At 40.8% G+C, this 25,047-nt stretch overlaps 2 protein-coding genes across 3 annotated transcripts in view; one reads left to right on the top strand and one right to left on the bottom strand.

Annotated features, from left to right (window-relative positions):
• The window catches only part of LOC126154419 (uncharacterized), a 273,459-nt gene that overhangs the window by 143,847 nt on the left and 104,565 nt on the right, over positions 1 to 25,047 (bottom strand). The gene's annotated exons all lie outside the window — the stretch shown is intronic.
• On the top strand, positions 49 to 15,027 carry LOC126161855 (uncharacterized). 2 transcript variants are annotated; one of them, XM_049917967.1, is made up of 4 exons: positions 49 to 486; positions 717 to 1,012; positions 10,007 to 10,162; positions 11,464 to 15,027. In XM_049917967.1, exons 2-4 carry the CDS (start codon positions 742 to 744, stop codon positions 11,700 to 11,702), a joined length of 666 nt encoding a protein of 221 aa, XP_049773924.1. In that variant the 5' UTR covers positions 49 to 486; positions 717 to 741; the 3' UTR covers positions 11,703 to 15,027. The 2 variants fall into 2 exon arrangements, with proteins under 2 accessions (XP_049773924.1, XP_049773923.1); XM_049917966.1 differs by lacking the exon at positions 49 to 486 and adding an exon at positions 564 to 636.

The raw sequence follows: 25,047 nt of genomic DNA, 5'->3' as shown, positions 1-25,047 counted from the left end.
TTTTCTAAGATTGCCAGCGTTGCCAACTTACATTTCGAGGCGTCGTGTACATTGTGGCTGATAAATTAGAGTTAGTACGCTTATCTGTGCAGATTCTCGTTTTTATATAGTAATATAAGTATCTGCAACAATTAAATGGATTATAATAATGTATTAGTATGAAAGTGTATATGTGTACAAAAAAGAATATCCGTTGACACGAAGTTGTCAGTAGCAGCACTTCGTTTCTACTTTCTTCAAGCCTGTTGACATGCAGGGCGTCGTCAGTTGCATACATGAGACTCAGTCGCATACATGAGAGAGTTCTGTACAAGGAAAGTAATGTAAACTGTGAGAAAAGAAGCTATCAGCCTTTCTGAATGATATTTCGAGGCTTATGTTGCAAGTTCAGATTTATGGTTTCGCTTATTCATAGGCTGGCTACAAATTAAGAAATTCGAACTCTGCGGGTAGGAAAAATAATCATCGCCGAGGAACGCGTCACAGGTACTGGTGATAATAAACTAACATAATTAATAGAGTAGGTTATCTTTGACAGTCATTGGCGCGTGAGTGTGGAAGGTTGATTGAATGCCGATCGTGAATGTAGAGATATTAAGCCAGTATTTTGTAGAAGTGTTAAATAAACGGAAAAATGTACTGTGACTCATATTTTTCTTTAACGAAGCGTCTTCAAAGTAATTCGAATAACAAAATATATCTTGAATTGTTTACAGGCATACCGTGTCTCACAACGTCAAGATGAGGCGTACACTATCAGGCTCGTGTGCAATTGGTGTTTTTGTAATTGCGCTTGTCTGTGTTGCTGTGGCATTTTGTGCACCAAGTTGGCTTGTTAGCGATTATAGAATAACCGGTGCGAAGCTGAACCAATTGGGGCTGTGGTCTCATTGTTTTCGGTCCTTACCGCAACCAGATGATGAGTTCATGAGAAGATTTTTTGTTGGATGCAGATGGATATATGACCCATTCACAACTGGTTATGATGAGATACAAGGATTCCTCGTACCAGGTAATTTTACTTTGTTTCCACATCAGCTTTAGGAATAATGGCACGAAATAACACAGTTTGAGGAATCACACGTTTGAAAACATTTACCATTTCATGGAGCTTAGTTTTGTCAGGTACAGCTTGATAGCAGTTACAAGTGTCGATGTATGTGGTGCTCTTTCAAAGTAATTTCGTGCCAGAGGACCCCTCTCCCCTGCATTTTTCGTCGTTTGTCACCGTCCAACCCAGCATTGCAGTAGGCCTACTTTAAAGATCAGTATTTTTGCAATGGACAGTATGTTGGAGATTAGTCATTACCCTGATCTAGACATTAGACCATGGTGCGGATCAGCTGTCACTACAACAAAGCTTTCTACAGGGACGCTATCACAATAGTAACCATCATTGTTCTAAAATTTGATGAGAGAAACGTTATTGCTTTGCAGTATACCTTTCTGCTGGAGTGGTATCCAGTTGGAAGTATTTGCAGATAGGTAGCTGAATGTCTCTTGAGGGACTCCCAAGCAATCTTGCCATACTGAGTTACCAGGCTAACAGAAAAATTCTAACACAAGATGCAACAGTTTTCTGAATGTTTCAAATTAGCAGCAGACTGAGAAGATTAATGAAGATTTGATGGATAATTAGCCATTCAACACCAAAGAAAATATCTTCTAAAGCTCGTAGCTAATGTTTTGTCAGGTAGGACAGGCTAAAGTTCACAGTGGGCCACCCAGGAGCAGATACTAACAACTAGTTAAATTCAGTTCAGTAAGATTACCTTGGCATCAGTTCTCAGAGTAAGGCTTCATTTAAATAAAATAGTACTTAGTGAGAGACTAGACAAATGTGAAAGTATTTTTGCTCATAAAATGAGGAAAATCAGTATATGATGTCACTGAGATAAAAGCTCACCTTACTGTACTCTGAATAGTTCAACACAAATTGCCAAGTGTCCTAACATTTAAGAGGCAGTTGTGTTAATATTTCTATAAAGCATCTGATGCCTGGCATACAGTCATGATTATCTTACTGTTTGGTGTCCTCTGTTGTAGTGGTACATATGTTTCAAAATGTGGAATCTTCTGGTAGAATATCTCATTAGTTAAGGGGAAAGAGCAATCTTAGTGTGCCATGCTCACACCATAGATATTACTCCTGTGTAAAAGGGCTGGTAAAAAATTTGGCTACACAATTCTGAATCTATAAATCGGTCACAGATTTTAGACATTTTATATTTACTCTGTGTGCTAAACTGCTACAAAGCTCAATGGAGTACTTGGCCCTTATCAGGCTTGTCCTCAGTGCATGGATGTAGTTTGGGGAATGCTGCCGAGTCATGTGAACCACTTTGAGAGGATGCAGAATTGGGTTATGAAGCTTGCAATGCATCTCCCCAGTGAATTTGGCACAGAAGAGCTCCATCAGCTACCAGATGCAGGACATATTCGTGACATATCTGCTCTACAAGAAGTTGCTGCAGTCAGCTAGTTCAATATTCAGCACCTACCACCCAGGCTGGTGACACTGGCTACCAGATGGCGAAACCTGCTGCTGTAGTGAACACACTGTCCAAAAAAACAGGAGGAAAGGGAAAAAAATATCTTAATAGCACAGGCTATATAAGTAAAAGTAGAGCAGCAACACATTGTATATGACAAGAGTTGCTGGAATAACACAGTTACCTTACACGGTGTCAGAACAAGGGGAGGGAGTGCATTATAAGGACTGAGGGGCTAGTGAAGCTCAGTGATGAACAGTGCTGCATGTTTTACAAAACTGCACACACTTTTATACTAACTTGTATGCCAGTAAGGAGGGACAGGTATGTGTTTAGATTGAAGATGTCCAAGCTAGCAGCACCCAATATATCATTCTCAGAGTTGTTTGACTACACATTTGATCCATTGCAACTGTAAAGTCGCTAAGAGTGACTGTGATGAGAAATTTAAGGTGAAAACAACCACATAGGCCTAATCTAGCTGTGGGAATGCCTTTGCTAGAGTGAAATTTATTGGAAGAAAACTCAAGTAGTTTAATTCGTGCACAAAGGAGGTACTTGCAAAAACCTTCTTTGAATATTACTTCTTGATCTGTGACTGTCAACTGTTGTAATAATGGAAAAAATTTAAGATTCGAAGTCAAGCTACGGACATCGTAATGGGTTGTTTAATCAGCATGAAATTTTCATTGAAAATCCAGTGGGAGATGCTACAAGAAGGGCAGTGAGCATCATGTAGAGCCTTTGTTTCAAAATTCTAACCGCTCTTGTGCCAGCATGAATCAACGGATGTTTTATCTGTTGAAATTTACATCTCGCATAATGACTTTGAAGGCAAAGTTAGAGGTATTCAGAAATTTACATAGCAATACTGATAATTTTTCCATTGAAAGCCATCTGGTTGCAGATAAAAAATCAGTCTATTAAAAATTACATATAATTTATTAATTTTAATTAATATTACAATTTATCACTTAATAAAACAGTCAAGATTGCGAATAATTTCAATTCTCCCAATTATTTGTCATCTTAACCGTTTTATTAAGTTATAGCTTCAGAATAAGTGTAATCTGCACAACCGTAAGACTATAAAAATAATTTGCATGTCATCTGAACTCCTTATCAACGGTTCACAGTAAGTGGCCTGTATTAAGGTCCAAAGGTACCATGCCCTCCCATCAGACAAAGCAAGAAATTTAAAGTCCATGTAAATTCAAAATTAAATTAAATCGCAATGTAGTAACCGCTCCTCCTGCTAATTATCTGATAATCTAAATTCAAAAATTTAAGCTAGCAATAAGATATAAAAGCAAGCATTTAATATAATTGATGGAACAGGTTTCTTCCTCCATTAATTTTGTTAATGCAAGTTTATCAATTACTAGTCATGAATACTGTGCCTGACAGCTTCTTATCTAATAAACTTAATGTTTAGCTAAGAAAATATGATGATTACTGGTTTTGACTTACCTGAAATAAAATATTGTCTAGCAACGTCTAAGTCAGTCATTTTCACATGTGGTAAATGTGGTCAGCCTACCCATGAAGGAGCAGATTGTTCATCGCCTGTGAAGTGCGTGAATTGCTCTGGGAGTCACCCTGTCTGGAGCCGGATCTGCCCCATCTATCTTGAAGAACGGAAGATACAGGAGATGAAAACATCTAAGCGCATCCCCTATGGTGAGGCCAAGAAGCTCTTTAAGGCCGTGCAGCCTCCTGTGTTTACAACATCTTTCGCTTCCGCTCTGAAAAAACCGGTACAGTTGGCCACTGTTGATACGCAAACAGAGGTTGCTAGTGTTAGCACTAATACCTGCGTTTGCTAGTGCACTTGTGCTGATGCGGTTGTTTTGAAGCCTGCAGCTCTCCCCGCAACATCGGACAAGGCCGTGGTTGCTGACATTGGGGTACTTCCTGCCTCACCCCATATGGCGCCTTCTGCCCAGGTGAGTAAAGCTCCAACTGTTGACAAGGCTCTGCATTCTAAGCCCCCCAAGACAAAGACGCCGAAGGTGAAGGTTTTGCCACCTGAGGAGACTAGTCAGGGTCGGTCCGATGACGAGGCCATCGTACTGTCTGACGTCTCCTGGGGGTTGTCATCGGAGCTGATGGACATTAATGTCAACCAGGGGCGATCTTCTCACCCCAGGAATAAATCTCCAGCCAGTACGGGCTCTCCACCAAAGCACAGAGGCAGGGTGAAAGTTCAGCGACCCTGGTCACTTGCTCCCATATTACAGTGGAACCTGAATGGGTTCAGGACGCACATGGCCGAATTAAAACTCCTTGTACGAGAGTGCCCTTTGTGCTTATGTCTCCAAGAGACACATTTTCAGGCCACTGATGCTCCTTCTTTACGGAGCTATACCGTATATCGAAAAGATGATCTGACGTGGGAAGGGCAAAGGGTGGTGTTGCAGTTTTTGTCCGTGACATGCACCACTCATCTGTGCTCCCTCTCGTTACAGACTTACAAGCAGTTGCAGTTGACTTTCTTGTGGGTCGGAGGCTCACAGTCTGTTCAGTTTACTTGCCGCCTCAGGATGCAATAGACTCTGAGGCTCTCACAGACCTTATTAGCCAACTCCCCCGCCGATTTCTTCTTCTGGGGGACTTCAATGCTCATAATATCTTATGGGGTTCTCCAACTACTTGCCCCAGGGGTCGCATTCTGGAAAGCCTCATGATGTCTGAAGAACTGTGCATCCTCAACTCTGGTGCTCCCACTCATTTCTGTGCTGCTTCTGGGTCGTCATCAGCTACTGACCTTTCCTTTTGCTCTCCATCACTCACGGATTCTGCTCTGTGGGAGGTTGCTGCTGACCTCCATTCTAGTGACCACTCCCCCTTTGGATTCGCCTCCTGGATGAGGCTGTGGCATTACCAGTGCCGCCCCAGTGGCACCTCTGCAGAGCTGACTGGACACTTTTCAGCGAACTGGCTGTTTTGGAACACCGTGCCAGCGTCCACAAATGGGTCGACCATGTTACAGCCGTGATCTCCCATGCTGCTGAATTGTCAATCCCACGGTCATCCGGTGATCCCAAGAGGCGTCCTGTCCCTTGGTGGACCACGGAGTGCCGCTCAGCCATCCGAGCCCGCCGTGCAGCTCTGCGCTGCTTCAAGTGCCGTCCCTCAGCTGACAACCTTGCGGCCTTTTGGGTCGCAAGGGCCAAGGTGCAGTGAGTGATTAAAGAGAACAAACGACGGTCATGGCAATCATTCTTGAACTCCACCTCCCGCTTCACTAGTTCTACGAAAGTATGGGAAGCCATCAGGAGGATTCCCGGGAAACTCAGCCAACTACCTGGGTTGCTGCACAGGGGATTGCTGCATCAGGGAAGTCTCCTCACGGCGCCAAGAGACATTGCCCAGACACTGGCCATGCATTTTGCGGAATCTACCGCCACTATTAACTGTGATCCAGATTTCTGCCGCTACTGCACTGCCATCGAGAGGGGTCACTTGGACTTCCGGTCTCTAAATTTTGAGCCCTACAACTGCCCCTTCACAGTGTGGGAACTGGATTCAGCGCTGTCTGTGGCTCATGATACTGCGCCTGGTCATGATCAAATCCAGTACAGCATGCTGCTGCACTTGTTGCTGCCATCCAAGGAAGTTCTCCTGAATTGTTTTAATGTGATATGGTTATCTGGCACGTTCCCTGACTCGTGGAGGGAGGCGATTTTGATTCCCCTCCTCAAACCGGGGAAGGACCGAATGCATCCCAGTAGTTATCAAAGTATTGCTTTGACAAGCTGTGTCGGGAAGACGTTGGAACCCATGGTCAACCGTCGCCTGGTTTGGCTGCTCGAGACCAGGCAGCTCCTTAGTCCCTCTCAGTGTGGCTTTCGGAGTTGTCGTTCAGCTATCGACAACTTGACCCTGCTTGAGGCGGCCATCCAGCAGGCCTTCCTACGTAACCAGCATTGTATAGGTGTATTCTTTGACATTAATAAGGCGTATGACACCACTTGGCGCCGTCTTATCCTCAGTCAACTCCATCAGTGGGGCTTTCGTGGCTGTCTCCCCATCTTCATTCTGTCCTTTCTTTCCCACCGTCTCTTTCGATATCGGGTTGGTAATGTGCTATCTGATTTGTACGTGCAGGAGAATGGTGTTCCTCAGGGAAGCGTTTTAAGTGTCACCTTCTTTGCCGTCACCATTAACAGTATCACATCCACTATCCGGAGTCCTGCCCAATGCTCCTTGTTTGTGGACGATTTTGCTGTTTTCTGTTCTTCCTCCGGTCTTGTCACTGCTAGTCGGCAGTTGCAGCTTACGATAAAGTGATTAGAGGCATGGACTGCGAAGACGGGTTTTACCTTTTCTGCAGATAAATGTGTGTGTGTTCATTTTAATTGTTCTCGACATCTTTTTCCCTCCCCTGAATTGCATCTGAGGGACACCATTCTTCCTTTTAGCGACACTGTGAGGTTCCTGGGCCTCACTTTTGATTCCAAGTTGTCGTGGTTGCCTCACCTTAAAGACCTCAAGGTGCGGGCCCTGAAGGCACTGAATATTTTGAAGTGTCTGAGGCATCGGTCCTGGAGAGCAGATCGGGTGCGTCTGCTGCAGTTCTATAGGGCTTTCTTCCGATCCCGTCTTGACTGTGGTTGCACCGTGTATGGGTCAGTGAGGCCTTCGTATCGGAAGATTCTTGATGCAGTACACCATGAGGGTATCAGGCTGGCCACTGGTGCCTTCCGTACCAGTCCCATCCCCAGCCTGTGTGCTAAGGCAGGGGAACTGCCGCTTGCAATCTGGCGGAAACTCCTCATGGTGCAACGGGTGTGTCAATTCCTTGCCTGTCCTACCTCCCCTGCATACCCTACTGTTGCCCGACTGCCTATGGAACATCTCTTTTTCCAGTCGTCCCAGGGCAACGAGACCATTTGGGATTCGTGCCAAGCATTTGCTTTAGTCCCTTGGTGTGGAGCGTGTGGCCCCCTCAACTCAAAGGTTTTACCCGCCTGCCTCCCTGGTTGCTCCAGAGGTCCAGCGTCCTTTTAGACTTGTCGGAGTACCAGAGGAGCTGCACTCCTGCATTTGTCTTTACCTCCTTATTTTCCAATATTTTACACCAGCATCCCGACCATGTACCAGTATTTATGGATGGCTCTAAACAGGGGGACTCTGTTGGTTGTGCTGTTGTTTTCCCTGATCGAGTCGTCAAGTTATGGCTTCCTGCAGTGTTTACTATCTTTGATGCCGAATTGTTTGCGATCTTGCGGGCATTTGAGCAGATGATATGTGTTCCCAGTCTTAAGTTTCTCATCTGTTCTGACTCCCTGAGTGCCCTTCAGACCATGCAACACTTTTACCCAGTGGATACGGTCGTCCAGAACATCCATGATGCCCTACTCCACCTGCAACGGCAGGGGAAGGTGGTTTCTTTCTGCTGGGTGCCGGGGCACGTGGGTATTAGGGGAAACGAACTGGCGGATGTGGCTGCCAAAGATGCATGTTCCCTCCCTCACATTGTTGAATGTGCCTTCCCCCTCCATGCTGTTACCTCCCTCCTGCGTTTTTGTGTTATGCGTCAGTGGGAAGAGGAGTGGCTGGCAGTCGGTGAAAATAAGCTGCGTCTGTTCAAGGCCACCACGCGGCCATGGCGTATGTCCTACCAGTCATGCAGGCGGGATGAGGTTCTCCTCACTCGCCTCCGCATCGGGCACAGTCCCTTAATGCATGGTTTTTTACTCCGGCGGGAGGACCCCCCAATCTGCAGTGCTTGTGGCGTTCAGATTACTGTCCGCCACATTTTACTTGAGTGTCTTATTCTCTGACCAGAGGGCGGTGGTTTCTTTGCCACCGGATTTGCCCTCTATTTTGCAAGACGATGCAATGACTGTGGTTAACGTCTTACGGTTTTGTGTCCTGTCCAGTTTGTTGCCTCGGATTTTAGGGAGAGGGTTTTAATGTGCTGCTGGGTGACTGGCTCACCCAGGTTTTAGGTAAGAGGTCCGCCAGTCACGATTACCTCCTTGTTTCCATTCAGTTTCTGTTCTCTTTTCCTTGTTTTCTTTCCTTTTTTAGTGCATTTCTTCTCCTCTTGTTTTGCCTCTGTATGTGAGGATTTGGAACTGCGTCAGGTCTGTGTCTTTTAGCTGTTCTCCCTCCTTGTTCGCTGTCCGTCTTAGTCCCTTCACTGCATCTGTTCCTGTTTTTATGCGTTTGGGCGCTGATGACCACGCTGTTTAGTGCCCGTAAACCCCCCCCTCTCTCTCTCTCTCTCTCTCTCTCTCTCTCTCTCTCTCTCTCTCTCTCTCTCTCTCTCTCTCTCTCTCACACACACACACACACACACACACACACACACACACACACACACACACTTTGAATGGTCCAGACATGTGGAAATCATTTGAGGCAAGGTCTGGTGAGTATGGTGGATGAGGAATACGCTCAAAATGCAGGTCTGTGATTGTTGCAACTGTTGTACAGGCAGTGTGGGGCCTTGCATTGTCATGTTGCAAAAGGACACCTGCTGACAGCAATCCATGTTGCTTTGATTTGATTGCAGGCCGCAGATGATTTTTAGGAGAGCTGTGTATGATGCAGTGGTGACAGTGGTCCCTCTAGGCATGTAATGCTCCAAAATGACACCTTTTTCGTCCCAAAAGAGAGTCAGCATAACCTTCACTGCTGATGGTTCTGTTCGAAACGGCTTTGGTTTTGGTGATGAGGAATGGGCCATTCCTTGCTCGCTCTCTTAGTTTCCGGTTGGTGCAAGTGAACCCAGGTTTTGTCCTCAGTTAAGATTCTTGCAAGGAAGCCATCACCTTCTCGTTCAAAGCACTGAAGAAGTTCTTTACAAGCATCAACACATTGTTCTCTCATTTCAGGAGTCAGCTGCCGCGACACCCAACTTGCAGACACTTCGTGAAACTGGAGCACATCATGCACAATGTGGTGTGCTGTCCCATGACTAATCTGTAAACATGCTGCAATGTCATTCAGTGTCACTCGGCAGTTTTGCTTCACTGTGGCTTCACCTGCTGCAATGTTCTGTGGAGTCACAACTTCTTGTGCCTGACCTGGACGAGGAGCATCTTCCACTGAAGTCACACCATTTGCAAACTTGCTACTCCATTCATAGACTTGCTGCTGTGACAAACATGAATCACTGTACTGAGCCTTCATTTGTCAATGAATTTCAATAGGTTTCACACATTCACTACACAAAAACAGAGTAACGGAACGCTGTCCTTCCCTGGTGCAAGTCACAAGTGGGGCGGCCATATTTATACTGATACTGCGATGGTATGTGTGCATCTGCACTATGCTGCCACCTACATGCCAGTCTGCATGCTGTTTGTAGCATGCTTACCAACTTAGAGGGTGATGGCACGAAATTTTGATTTGTTATTACAAATTTAAGGTTTTCATTTGACTCGCCCTCGTACATACTTGCACCATTTAATACATAAGTATAACTGCCTCATCTAAAAAATGATTGTCATCTAGGTTAATTAAAATTATGTTTGTAATGGAGCTTATTTTTGTTGCAGGTTTCATGATCGCGACACAGTTTTTCTTTACACTCTGTTTCCTATGTATTTTGGCTGCTTTCTTTTTGGTGTTACTTTATTTCCTGTGTTGGGGACCAGAGCAGACACGTTATATTTTATTAATAATTGCCATAGGAGCACTGTTAATGGCAGCAGGTAAGAATATTTTGATTATGTTGTAATTTTCATTATCTCACTGAACATGAATGTATGTAAACTTACAGTGCAGCATGCAGTCTATACTTACATACATACATACTCAATCCTGGTTCCATAGATCATGAGTACGACATTTCGTAATGATGTGGAATGTGTCACTTTAAAGTAAGTTTTCTTTACACAAAATAATTAATTTTTCGTTTTTACAGTCACTACTTCACATCTGTACTATTTGGCAAATGACCAAAGATTTTTGTGGCAGCATAATTCACCCCTTTTTCTGCCAAAGTGATATTTAACCCAGGATAGTGAAGATCATCCTTTCTTTTAGTGTTGTAGCTATGCACTTCACTGTTATTTTTGAATTGGGATAGGTTATTAATGACAAATTTCATAAGTGAATATATGTATTGCGAAGGTACTGTGAATATCCCGAGTTCCTTAAATAAATGTCTGCAAGGTGATCTTGGGTGGGCTCCAGCTATTATTCTGATTACATGCTTTTGTACAATGAATACTTTCTCTCTTAATGACAAATTGCCCCAAAGTATGATGCTATACAAAAGCAGTGAATGAAAATAAACATATCAGTAAATTAGCCTACTATGCCTATCACTAAAATTTGCAATAACCGTAATAGTGTAAGTAGCTGAACATAACCATTTCATCAGATCATCTGTGTGTTTCTTCCAGTTCAATTTCCCATGAATGCACACACACAGAAATTTTGAATAATCTGCCTTAGCAACAGACTTCTGTTCATAGTTTATATTTATCAATGATGTTATGCCATTTACTGTACAGAATTGTATAAAATGTGTTTTCTCAAAACTTAGAGTCCATTTGCAGAGAATTTTTTTTTTTAAATTTTCTTAAAGATTATTTAGAATTTCCTCAGCTGATTCTTTGTTGTTGGGTGTTATTACTATACTTTTATCATCAGCAAAAAGAACTAGCTTATTGCTATTGAAATTTAGTAACATTATCCATTCTGTGATCATAATGGTGCAAAGAGGCAAAATGTTGAAATAAGACATGGAAAACTGCTGAGTAAAACAAGAGATCATATAAATTTCAAAATTCTTGTTTATGCAGTCAGTTATCCATACTCATATTAACATTTACAGAGCTGAAAGTCAAAGCTGTTTAATTTCTGAGTTTTTAGTTTGTTATTTTAACAAGAAAGTATGTTAGTATTATTTTGTTGTTTTTGGTCATATAGTGTAGTGTAAATATTTATTACTATCTCTTAGAATGGAATCATTGCACACTATATTAGCTATTTTTTACAATTGCAGGTATAAATGGTGGAATAGCTGTAATTGTGTTTGCTTCCCTTGGGAATCGTAATGATTGGATGCCTGGTCAGGAAAATAATTTCCTTGGTTGGGCATTTGGACTGGCAGTTGTAGGTGTTGTAGCAGCTTTTGTCTCAGGAACCTTATTTCTGGTAGAGGCAAACATTCAACGCAAGAAGAGAAAACACATACAGGAATCTCAGTCAAGATTTGAAATGGAGCACGAGTCTAAGGCTTAAAAGTTTGTAATCACATTGGGAAAAATATCTCAGGCAGTTCCGTCCATTTTTAATTAGTTCTATTTTGGTGAAATATATGAAAGATTATATTCTAGTTGTTTTTGTGTATTCATATGTAAAGTGTTAAGTTATATAAGGGACCACTAACTTTACGTTTCAGATGAGCCATCTTATCAAAGGTAATTATGAATATGTCCCAACAAGTACAAAGAATTATAATTTTAAAAGTGATCTGCATTCTCTGTATGTTTCATCAACACTGAAGATAATGATTCTCAGTATCCTGACATTATGAACTTCATAAACAAAATCTCATTTGTAATAAATGGCACAAAGTTTGCTGCTGTATGGAGAATTTAATGAATTATTTGTATGGTAATAGGTTCTCCATGTATCAGGTGTACATAAATTTAAACTTTTGTGGTTTATTGCTTGGTTTGAAATTTAATCAGTTTCTGACACACATCAGTGAAGTTACCTCAAATTATTTCTCGTCTACAAGGTGATATAAGAAATACAATTTTGTGTAAGGATGATCTTTTCATAACTTCAAACACTTAATGTAATAATAATCTTGAAGCCTACTTAACTGACTGGTCTTAATAAATATGATTTTTTTATTATTATTGAGGCCCATCAGCTTGTGAAATGGGAATGTAATTTGTGGCACTATGGACAATTTTGATTTTAGTATGTTGAGCTGAACAGCTGATATCAAAATTTCTCACATTGCAAACATTAAAGGTTTTCCTACATGCCCAGTCTTGATATGCTCTTCAACACTGTAATATGTCATGACTGTATATCGTTTTGTTTGAAAATAATAAGTAAGAATTCTCATGACTATATATATGCAAAACATATAGACTTACATTGCTCAGTTAATTTTTTTTCACTGGAATGTAGACAATGAATTATTTTTGTGTGATTTAACATTGTACAGTATTTACCCCTATTAAAGCTTTGTATTTTTACACTTTTTAAAAGTTGTATTGTGAATGACTGACTAAGTTTGGAAACATTGATGATAAGCTGTAGGGAAATTATAGGTGCCTGATAAGCCGTCCACTGCAGGGAACTATGCCAACTTGTGATACAGTTTTGCAATCAGTTTTTAATTTTTTTAAATATTTACTGTGCACATAGACAACAAGTAAGGTGGGGAGCATTCTAAAAAACTGAAGTAGTGTGAATGTAAGTGAGAGGAAATAAGCTTAATTATTATGAACAACAGGAGAAAATTTGTAGAAGTGCAAACAGCTATTGTGTGTCTCCTTCTACAGTTCTCTGTTGAGATTGTAACTCATATATGACTAAGTGAGTCGTGTAACTGATGTTCTCACAAAAGTTAGCTCTGCTTTTGTATTCGTTAAAGCATATGTCAGTAAAATTTGTAACCACAGATACATGTATCAAAATTTTTAACTTTTAGCAGAGGACATACTACAAAATGAATCGGATTTTGTGTACCTTGTTTATGATCTAGCAGCTGATCAAAGCAATTACTGTGTGATATTTCAATAGTTGCCACAGGCAGAATAATGACCCATATAATGAGAACTAAATATAACAATGTTATGAAAAGGATAGTTGCTACTCACCATATGGTGGAGATGCTGAATCGCATATAGGCAAAACAAAAAGACTGTCACAAACTAAGTGCGCCCCCCCCTCACACACACACACACACACACACACACACACAGTGTGCGTGCAAAGGCTGCACGTGTGTGTGTGTGTGTGGGGGGGGGGGGCAGCTCTATTTTTTACAAAGGCCTTGTTAGCCAAAACCTTATTTTCATAATGTTGTTACATTCCATCCTGGATTTTCCATTATTTGAAGAACTAAAATATCTAGAAGAATTTATTACAAAACCTTAACTAAGAAGGGAATGTTGGAATAAATCAGTGTTCTAGACTTTCAGCTAATGTGACTAATGGAGAAAAAGTACTTCTTTCGGCATGTTTGCAGGGGGCCCAAAATCTAATTTAAGATTCCCTGTGTATTTTGTCTTGCCACCCCATTTACTGCTTTAACTTTCAAGGAAATGAACTGCCGATTCTCTAGACAGTGGATCTGTGTCAATTTGTGTGTGCTTAATCAACAACTTGTGTGTTCTAACCAAGAGGGGATTTTCTACTCTTTGAACTGGGAGAACTAATTTATTGTCATGGTGCATATCATCCCTTCCCTAGTGGCTATTATACCATTTTCAATTAGTCCATTTTAAAAGGTTCTGTATAATCTTATCAGTATCATGTCCTTAAAAGACTATTTTCATTCCCAACATGATGGCAACAATGCTAATGTATTCTTCTGATACAACCATTGGCTGTGAAATGGGGAGAAGGCTTTTGTTGCATAGAAACTATACAATCAGACATTGTATTCCTTACTACCTGAAGAAATTTTTGTATGCGGGAGGGGGGGGGGGAGGAGGAGGAATCATGTCACTACAGGAGTTCTTGACACACACATAAAGTGGCAGTATATGTCATAAATCCTGGTAACTTTAGCTGTAGACCTAGCACTGAAAAACTGTTAACCTTGCATGTATTAGCATCACACTGGTATGACGTGAACTCACAACACTCGGTATTAAGGGATTAAGAGACCATCTTGAAATATAACTTTCAAGGATTTAAGATACTACTTCCTTACAATTTTATTGTGAATGCCAACTGTGAATCTCTTCACAACTTCATATTGCACTTCATGATTGGTTGTTTATTTGGGGGAGGGGACCAAACAGTGAGGTTATCGGTCCGGTCACTTCATGCTTCACATGTTTAGAATGTATGACATGTTAGTAAGTACCTCAAGTACTGAACAGTTATGAATTTACTGCTGCAGGTAATCGGTGAGGTAACAAGTTTGAACCATTAGGACTATTCCATGTGATCAGTCTTTGTATAATGTATATTTTATAAATCCAAAATGTATCACCAATTATACCATCATGGGTTTTTCGATGTCATTTTTGTGTACTTGAGGTGACCTTAATGCACCTCGTTTGTGCCTGTTGCAGAAACTTTTCATTGTAAGCTGCTTGCAAGTGTGGTGGACAGTTCAATTATTATTAAAAATCCTCATTCTTATTGGTATTTCTTCACTTCTACTTCAGTTACAAACTGTCAAGATCTTAATGCAAGACGTATGCTGATCTTTGTGCTCAACAATTGCACACTCGTAGCCATTTTTGTAGAGAAATCTTTCCCAGTATTTTAATTTGTAAGTATGCTTTCCCTACTGAGTTTAAGTAATCATGTCACTATTTTTATAAACTGTATTTTGTATGTAATAAATGTGTTCATATACAACCTTTTTCTGGACTACTTAATATTTTCTGCACAACATTTAATCTTTACATCTGTAAAAGGAGATGAGCCCGTTAGCTCATTTTGTTGTTACGGAAACTATTTTTACAATTTGATGATCATCATCCCTATTCCTCACATAGAAATAATAAAAAAAAATTAGTCCTAGGCAATGTGATTTCCTGGTTTCAACTCTTTTTCACCTTTTTCTGAATGACAGACAGATGTTTGGAGAAATGAAACAGTTATTGGGAAGTGTGACCAAGGCTCTGATAAAATTTACTTGCAGTATTAGTAACATGATGTCAATAAGTGATCAAGCAGCTCAGTAGTCTGTGTTTGCTTAAACAATAAAACATATATTTGCAGATTCCACCTTGAGTAAAATGCTGTGTCCACTTGAATATTCCAAACCTGTTTTGTTGTTGTTGCACCATTCTTCATGAGTTTATCATAATTTTACTGCAAGTAAGTTACAAAACATGTATCTGCAAATAATATGGGGTTTTTCTTTAGCACACATTCATTCAGTGAAATGAAAAAGCTTTGGCCTATAATGGACATTAGGCCTCAGTTTTTGCATTTCACAGAAAATAGCCCAGTTTAAAAATAAAAAACAAATTTATTTCCAGATGACAAACTGTATTAAAAGATCATGTGTAATAAAGGAGGCAAAAAACGAGAAGTTCAATGTGTTTCTAAGGTATGTTGATGACCATGACTGATACTAATTTGTCCAATTTTACTTTCTTTTTCTGTAAATAAAGATAAACCAATCCAATCCACTGATTGCAACAGTATTGTAGCAGCTATGAGAAATAGAGAAGAAAATTGGGCTCAGGTCAAGGCAAATTCCTCAAATATAACTTTATTGCATTTTTAATACCTGCAACACAACCAGCAACTATTCTTGATGAAGATTTTATCTGTATTTTATGAAAAAATATAATGAAGGAAGAAAAAACGTGTGTGGATACACTTCTGCCAAAATAGTTAAGTGACCCAGCTATTTTGAGAACTAAATACCAATTTGACACAGCCAACTGCAGCAACTGAAACAAGAGTGACAGGAAATATAAAACAATGCAATTGCTTAGGCTTTCTGAGCATAATAATTTTGGTAGTTTCCTTGGGTTTATTGCTGAATCCTAAAATCAACATCACTTGATATTTCAGTAATACATCAGTATCCCACCTTCAGGAGAGATGCTGCTGCTGTTGAAAGACTCATTGATGGTTGATGCTTTGGCAATCCATCTATACATCAGATCATGTTGATTTTAGGAACCAACAGCAAACACGATGAGACTAAACTGAATTAAACTCCGTCCGAACAGGCCTTGGAAGGCCCAACGGTACCGACCAGCTGCCGTGTCATCCTCAGCCCACAAGCATCACTGAGTGCAGATATGGAAAAGCATGTGGTCAGCACACCACTCTCCTGGCCGTATGTCAGTTTACGAGACCAGAGCCACTGCTTCTCAATCAAGTAGAAACTTTGGAAACAGATGAAGTATGAGTTAGTGCTGAAAAGCTGTCCTAAACCTAGTGTATTAGGTGAAAGATAATGTGGTGGAACAACAATCTGAATTCTAACTCGTGGGTGTTACCAACAGTGAACCAGTGATAAGCATGGAAGAAATGGTAGCTGGCCTATCAAAATTAAGTCAAGAGAAACAATTATACTGAAATTACCTGCAGGAAGTTGGAAAATTACAAGCAATATCTCAAGAACACTGTGCAATTTTAAAGTAAGTAAGAGCCAAGAAAAAACTATAGTGGAGGATGTATAAAAACAGAGAACATCTCATTATTTATCTAATACATGTTTGTGATTTGGTTATCTCCGGATTTAAAAAAAATGAAAATTAGGCCTTTTTTTGAGAGTTCTGTATCTTACACACTTATTGTTTGCAAATGTATTCTTATGTGACAGCATTTTATAGAAGTTTTCCATGCCATTACTGATTGGATTAATATTTTTTTTATTTGAGTAGGAACATATGCATACTTTTGTGGCCACAAAAATGATTGCATAGGCCATCAACATAGCCATGCTCATTGTAGGAAATGTGCTTGAAGTGCAGAGTGAGTACAGTGGTAAAAGGAGTAATTCAGATTTCCAGCAATCTAATTACTTGAAGGCAGACATGGAGAACATACTAACATAAATGATGGAATGCAGCTTCAGAGGAACAAATCAAACCATCCCAGTCAATGCAGCAACCTTTCAATATTTGAAATATGGGAGATCTACAAACTAACGCACAGTGGGAAGTGAGTTATAGAAGTCTCTCTATGAAAATTTATGTAATTGTTAAATGCCATCTTCCCACTGAAAAAATGGAACCTTACACAGTAACATCTTAAAAAAAACTGCAAAACTTACTATATAAAAAAGCCCTTCAAAGCTATTCAATCACTGAAAAACAACAAAGCTGTTGGGGACGACTGTATTACTGCAGGGATACATCATAAAAAGATCTGAGAAATGAAGACAGTACAAGACAGTAAACACACATTGGTATACACCACAACCACAGAATAAGAAAAATAAATGAGATCCATTGAGCTTCTTTTGTGAATGAGATTTTCACTCTGCAGCGGAGTGTGCGCTGATATGAAACTTCCTGGCAGATTAAAACTGTGTGCCAGACTGAGACTTGAACTGGGCACCTTTGCCTTTCGCAGGAAAGTGCTCTACCAAGTAAGCTACCCAAGCACGACTCACGCCCCGAGTGAAAATCTCATTCTGGAAGCATCCCCTAGGCTGTGGCTAAGCCATGTCTCCACAATATCCTTTCTTTCAGGAATGCTAGTTCTGCAGAGTTTGCAGGAGAGCTTCTGTAAAGTTTGGAAGGTAGGAGATGAGATACTGGCAGAAGTAAAGCTGTGAGGACGGGGTGTGAGTCGTGCTTTGGTAGCTCAGTTGGTAGAGCACTTGCCCGCGAAAGGCAAAGATCCCGAGTTCGAGTCTCAGTTCAGCACACAGTTTTAATCTGCCAGGAAGTTTCAGCTTCTTTTGTGCTGGTTAATTTTTCATATGACCTAATGTAATCAGGACAGCAACTAGACCAAATATTTGGTGAGTGTCAAGGGTGGTTACAAGAAGTGTTTAGTGTGTGCAAAAAACATGGAAACTGGTTGTGACATTAAAGATTCAGTGATGTTCCAACACAATCATGAGATGTGTGATCTTTAAAAAATTATGTTCTGCTGTGGACAGAAAGGCCGTGTGCGACAGTTTAGAACAACTAAACAGTGGACCAAATAACGTATCTGCCAGACAATACATCACATAAAGTGAAATCTTCAAGTCTTATAATGTGTTTTTCTCAGTCATAAGAGGGAAAAAGGCATATTTTAAAATTTTAAGTTAATTTTGGATTAAATCACTGAGCAATAAGGAAAAAAAGTCAAAGGTATAAACAAAGAAAATTCTGGATATGTAATGGATGGTAAGTGTTCAGCCTTCACGTAGATAGCAGTCATTGTTACTACTGACAGTAATGAAGCTACATAAGAAATTGTCAAAGTGAGGTCTCAAAACACTATACAAGAACATTTGCCAAGAGAGATGAAATGTAGAACTGTTTCACAGGCACCCTCCGAATACGTTGGAATGATCATACCGTCCTTAGAAGTGGACAGTGAGGCCACAAATTTCCAAGAGATATATAGAATAACAATGAAATATTAAAACAAAAGAAGAATTTCATGGAAAATGAAATGAAATTGCACTGTATTAAGACAGTTGCTTTTCCAGAAGCTCTACATGCATCAGAACCCATGTCCAATAGTGGCCATTCTAAATTTGTGGAAATTGACAGACAGAAATGGAAAATTTTCAGGGAGACTTATGCTTCCCTACATGATAAAACAGAAATTGTACGGATGGGAACAGGAGATTCCTACACCTAAGTAAGTAGACAATAGTTAATCTTACATGTTCTGCAATAAGATTTTTTTGTGTTGGACGATTGTCGCATCAGTCTCTGGAATGGCTGTTGACACGCCCATGTAAAACTGAAATTGAATCTTTATTTGTCAATATTAACTTTACAATCTTGGACAGTGTCATTTTGTTGTGCATTTATAACAATGATATGATGTCATACATATAATTGATACATACATCAAGTAGCACATTTTATACTTTTATGTAAAACATCCACCACCACAGATATACTGCAGTACATAAAAGTATCTGTACTGCAGCTCAGAACTATTTAAGTGGGGAGTCCCCAATAATCAGTCTTTTCTTCTCATCCCATCTGGTAAATCACCCCAAACCAGGGGTTTTGGATGACTTTTCTAGACTGTGCCCCTTTCCCTAAACCTCTCTAGTCATTTTCCTTCACCCTCTTCCTTCCCCTTCAACTCTTCCACCAGAAGAAGGGGCTGCTGGCTCTGAAAGCTTGCAAAAGTTAAATCCTTTTGTGTCCGTGTTCCCCTGCCACTACTTGGTGAGTAGTTTTTGCTTATCTGTCCATTTACATTATATTATCAGTAATTGACTATTTTCATGAATCCCTACATCCAAGATTGGTGCACCCAGAAATAGAGACATCCACTGAGAATGTTTTCTAATAAAGTCAGGGTACTGATAACAGTAAAAGCAAGAAGGTTAAAATTGTAATGGACATATTTTGGACTATCCATAATAAAAACAAGATAAGGGAAGTAAGGAAGTCAGCAGGTAGGTGTCCTCCGAGCTCTGCATGTGACAAGAAACGTTCCAGCCACAGCTGCCCAAACCTGACCCCTCATCCATTACAGTCAGGAGTGCCCACTAATCAATGATGTTTGATACTCAGAATAGAAAATTGGGTGTGGCACAAAGGGGGCAAACCAAATCTAAAAGTGATTAAAACAGAGTTAAATGGGGATGAAAGAGTAGCCTGATCCAGAAGGTAGGGTCAAGGAGCCCCCAGACTTAGCATACAGCGGGAAAATTCCCATCCCCAACCAACCTAGCCATCAAAACCGTACAACTGTATTATTCTCAGAACCAGTTAATTGACTGCCAATATTAGAGGCAATGAGTCCAGAAGTCCATACTTAGCATGGAGGGTCAAAGGGAGGGGGTACTCCACCAAGATATGTCGTCTTCAAGACTCCACAATGACAATGTGTGGGAGGCTCATTACACGCAAGAAAACTGTGGGTTAACCTGGTATGACCAATGTGGAAATGACATGACTATGGACTACTCCTGGGACAAGTGGAAGAAGAGCACCATGCTGCAGTAATCTCTTTGATTGTACAGAGTTTAGTAGCGGGGGCGGTAAACCACTAGATTATGCCCCATTCCCAAATGAGCAGAGATCTCGTGTGGATCTGCAAATCTGTACCTAGGGTTGATAAAGTGAACAGAGTGAATAAGTGCTCCTTGAGCCAAACAGTTCACCATTTCATTCCACGAGATACCCACATGACTTGGGACCCAGGGAAAGACAACTGAGCAGGCATCACAATGTAGGTCAGCGAGAAACTCGTGAATAGCAGAGACTAAAGAGTGACAAGAATAGCATCAATCACTAGTATGGAGACTGCTCATTGAGTCAGGCATATTAAAACACAGTCAAGAAAGGCCAGTTTAATAAAATAGAAGGCTCTGCTAACAGCTGTCATCTCTGCTGCAAACACACTACATGTTCCTGGCAGTGAATGGAATTCCATACCAGCAGAAGATGTAAATGCATATCCCATCAGATCCACAGTTTCAGTGCCATCAGTGCAAAAGATGGTAGCACCCTGGAACTCTTTAAGAACTGGACATGACAGATGCTAAAAAGTCATGGAAGTGACCAATACGCAAGTACCTTGAAAGAGATCAGTCCTAATTCACAGCCTGGGTATCAATTAAGGGGAAGTGTGTAAGGGAACATGGGGAGCATAATTCAGAGAGAGGAGATGGAGATCTTGGCAGAGAAAACGGCTAGTGTCAGGACGATGATGCTCCTTGCATGTAGAGAGAATGAGATACGTGTGTCATCAGGGAACTGTTGAATGGTGATTGCATAGGAGACCAAGATCTGGTACCATTGAATCTGAAGGGAGAAGATTGCTTTGGCAAAGAGACTGGTTACGAGACCAGCACAGAATGTATTTGTGGTGAGATGCAAGGCACAGTGGTGTACTGGGTCAACAGTTTTAAAGCTCAAGAAGCAGTTGAGTCATACCCCTGGCAATTGTAGTCCAGTTGGGACTAAATCAGTGTCTGGTAACTGCAGATAAGAGTAGCATGATCTGCACCCCAAGATGTGGGAGCATGGAAGCAGAGTTAGCTTCCACATGCAGCTAATTTTCATGTGATAAATTTGGGGCAGCCAGGTCACATTTTTATCAAAAAGGAGGTCCAAGAAACAGAACTGTGCTACAAAGGCCAAGTGCTAGGTACCTAAGTAGAGTTCTGGGTCAGGATGGATCGTGATATAATACAAGAAATGCATGATCTGTGTTTTTGTAGGAGAGGGTTAGAGACCACAGGAAAGAACCCTTGCAGGGGCCCATTATATGGTACATTGGTGCTGCCATTCAGCAAAGGTTATCTAGTGAGAGCAATAGCAAATGCAAAAATTGTCAACATACAATGCAGGGGTGACCAGCAGTCCAACAGAGGTCACTAACCCATTAATGGTGATGAGGAAAAGAGTGACAACCAACACAGAGCTCTGTGGGATGCTATTCTCTTGGATCCATGGGGAACAAAGTGAAGTACCTTCCTTGAAAGTCCCAATAATGGAGGATGAGAAAAATGTAATGACACCATGCAGGTCAAAATATACTGACAACATGATGGTGATAGTAAAAATCCTGTCAGATGCTGTTTTTAAACTAAGTAGATGATTGGTTAAGGAGCATCCCTTCCAGAAACCACACCAATAGGGGGATGAAAGATCCTGAAATTCAAGGGTACTATAGCATAATCTGCAGGGAACCATCCTTTCAAGCAGTTTACATCATACGTTGGTGACCCTAATCAGCTGGCAACTATTGAGAGATGTTGGGTACTTGTCTGGCTTAAAGACTGGGAAAACTATGCTATTTTGCCACTGGGAGGAGAAATCACGTTGAAATCAAAGTTGGTTGAAGACACTGATGAGATGTTGTCTTTGGGGAATATTCAGGTGTTGGATCATCTGAGGTCGACATATAATGACCAATGTAATGAAGGCACAAGTTTAGGAGAAGGGATCATCAGATTGATAGCTGAAAAGATGCCATGGGTGGCACTGAAGTGTGCTGGAGGACTGTCATTGATGTGGCGCTAATTAGATTAATTCAGTGTAATTAAGTGGCCTGCCTGGAGGTAGGTAAATGTTGCAAATGGTAGTAACTGAGGCTGTTTGCACCAGCATCACTGTTGCCTCCAAGCCTGTCACCAGTGGGGGATGGTCACACAATCACATACATCGGCTCTGAATTGGACTGTGTAGGGGGATCTGGCAGCTACAGGGGCACAAGAGCAGCCTCGCCCATTTCTTATTCTTCTTCTTTCCCTTCATAAACTTTGAAGGGCAAAGTTCGTTCAAGGGGCTATTCACATTGAGTGTGGGGACAGATGACGAGTGGAGCCCTGGGACTCTCAGACCATGGCTCGTTCAGCCATTGTTTGGCGTTGGGCCTCCAAGCCAGTGGCTGGCGGAGCTGTCACTGGTAAATGCCAAAGGAGGTGAAAGCTTTTCTGGCTGGGTGCAGGAAATGGTCCCCGGAGAAAATACAACACCAACCACAAGACAATGGGAAATCTGATTTGATGAAGGTTGAGATGAGGGGGAGGGAGGCAATGGCTATGATGTTACCATAATTGAGCATTATGTCCACAGGATGTAAGCATTTGTATTTCCCCCATGCCTTGGTATACGACATACAGTCAATAGATTTGTATTCCTGGACCTTCTGTTCTTTCTTTAAAACAGGGCGAACTGTTGAATGTGGAGGGTGATGTTTTGCGCAGTTAAAACATACAGAGGTGGCTGTTCACAAGGACTACCTTATGGAGTGATCATGTGATCATCCACAGCTCCCACACATTGGATCCACCATACAGCGGGATGACATATTCTCAAAGTGTAAATATTTTAAGTACCTCATAAGTGGTTTCACATCACATGTGTACACCATGACTTTAACCTTCTCTTGGAGGACCATTCCCTGTAAAGACTAAGATAAAGTATCTGTATGATTATCCTTGGACCCTTTTTGTACATGTTGATAAAATGTAGGCCTCACTGCTAGAGATTAGTCTGGAACTCCTCATCCGTTTGGAGCCTATGATCTCTGATGAAGATCAACTGCTTTGTCCATGTTCGAAGTTTTGTGTCAGGCAGTGATCACAGGTATATCACTTAGACAATCACATGCCTGAAAGAGCTGTAGATTGGGGGCAGCAGAGGCAGTTTTAAGTAGTAACAGACTATTCTGCATTTTACCCAGAGACTCAACTTCCACAAGCCTGAATGCAGACCAAATATTAGGTGGAATATTTTGCACCCAGACATTTGGCTTGTCCCCTTTCCCATAACATAGCCAAGGAAGGAAACATCGTGGCATTGTATCTCTCTGCATTAAAATAATCTTTTCCATCTGAAGATACTGCTGGGGCTTTGGGGCTCCCAGCAGAAGATAGTTTAATTCACTTATGTGCTAATTTTCTGCCATGGTACAACCAACTCCAAATGGGGGGCTTTCCCCACTGATGCCACCCAGCCACACAACAGTTATCCGGACAATACACCATTGCCCAGAGTTCTTGTGCATCAGACGTGATGAGCACATACTCCGTGGCTTGCATGGGGAGTTTTCATGTCAGGTCAGGTGGCTACCAACGTGCAGGTACTTTATGAGTAAGGGGGGGGGGGGGGGGTCTGTTTCTTATATTCTTTCTGTGCAGAAAGAGGTGCAATCGTGATGAACTTCCATCGATATCTGATAGATCAGTTATCACCAAAGGCATTGTCCAATCTTTATTTCGTCCCAATTGACTACAATGCAGACAATGTCGACTTCTACTTCGCTTGTAATACGGAGCAAGTCAGGTTAATCTAATGTATTAGAATTTCGCATATATAATGCAATTTAATACAATGAAATGGCAAATATAAGGCAATAACCAATAATATTATAAACATGACGACCGTGTAAATGTAAAAATCAAATAGGCCATACACAATTATATCACTTTACATTCATTTGTAGTTTTAAACAATTACACATTTTTTTCAGGCGTGTATTTCATAAACACAAACAGCACAAAAATATCATTCTTATATTCTGCTATACACTGCAAACGACTACTTGTATAAAACAAGGTGTAATATATTTCTGACTCATACTTTGTCGTAGACACTTTGAAAAAAATTTATTAGTTGAATATCTGAATATCGCGAACATTTTTCAACATTTTTGCTGCTCACTTTTCCAGTGTGAATCGAGGCTAATACACACTGGCTGTCACGTCATGTTAAGTCAATTCGTTTAGCCCAGAACCGACCGCTGAAACTGAGGTTATTAGTTACGATCCGACACAGAGGCTGGAGTATAGTTTCGGAATTGAGGAAACGCAATGAAAAAGTTTATTAATGAGCAAAACAAAGTTCATAACGTATGTTCTTGAACAATTTTGTGTGGTAAGGTCCTGAGAAGTGAAACATTTCAAAACATTGACATTTATTTGCTAGCGAAAATAAATACACAAAAACACACAAGGGTACAAAGAGGGCTTGTTTATCTTATCAATTTTTTCCCTTACATAACCAGTAACGTTATAAACAAATGTACCGGTATTTTTCTCTTTCATTGGAGGCGAATTTCACTTAAAATGTAAATTAACTGAAATTGCTTTATCAGTTTACGTAGATAAAATACAGATGTGGCATCAGCTCTGTTCTGTTCTTGTAAATCCCAAATAATGTTTCGCTTTCAGATATCTGAACTCCTTGTGGAAGAACGCCCAATGAAAAAAAAAAAAATAAATAAATAAATAAAATGTCCATGTCGTCATGGAACATTTGCAATTTTC

The sequence above is a fragment of the Schistocerca cancellata genome, chromosome 2 (genome assembly GCF_023864275.1).
Source record: "Schistocerca cancellata isolate TAMUIC-IGC-003103 chromosome 2, iqSchCanc2.1, whole genome shotgun sequence".
Lineage (NCBI taxonomy): Eukaryota > Metazoa > Arthropoda > Insecta > Orthoptera > Acrididae > Schistocerca > Schistocerca cancellata.
This window is presented reverse-complemented; position numbering and strand designations above follow the sequence as displayed.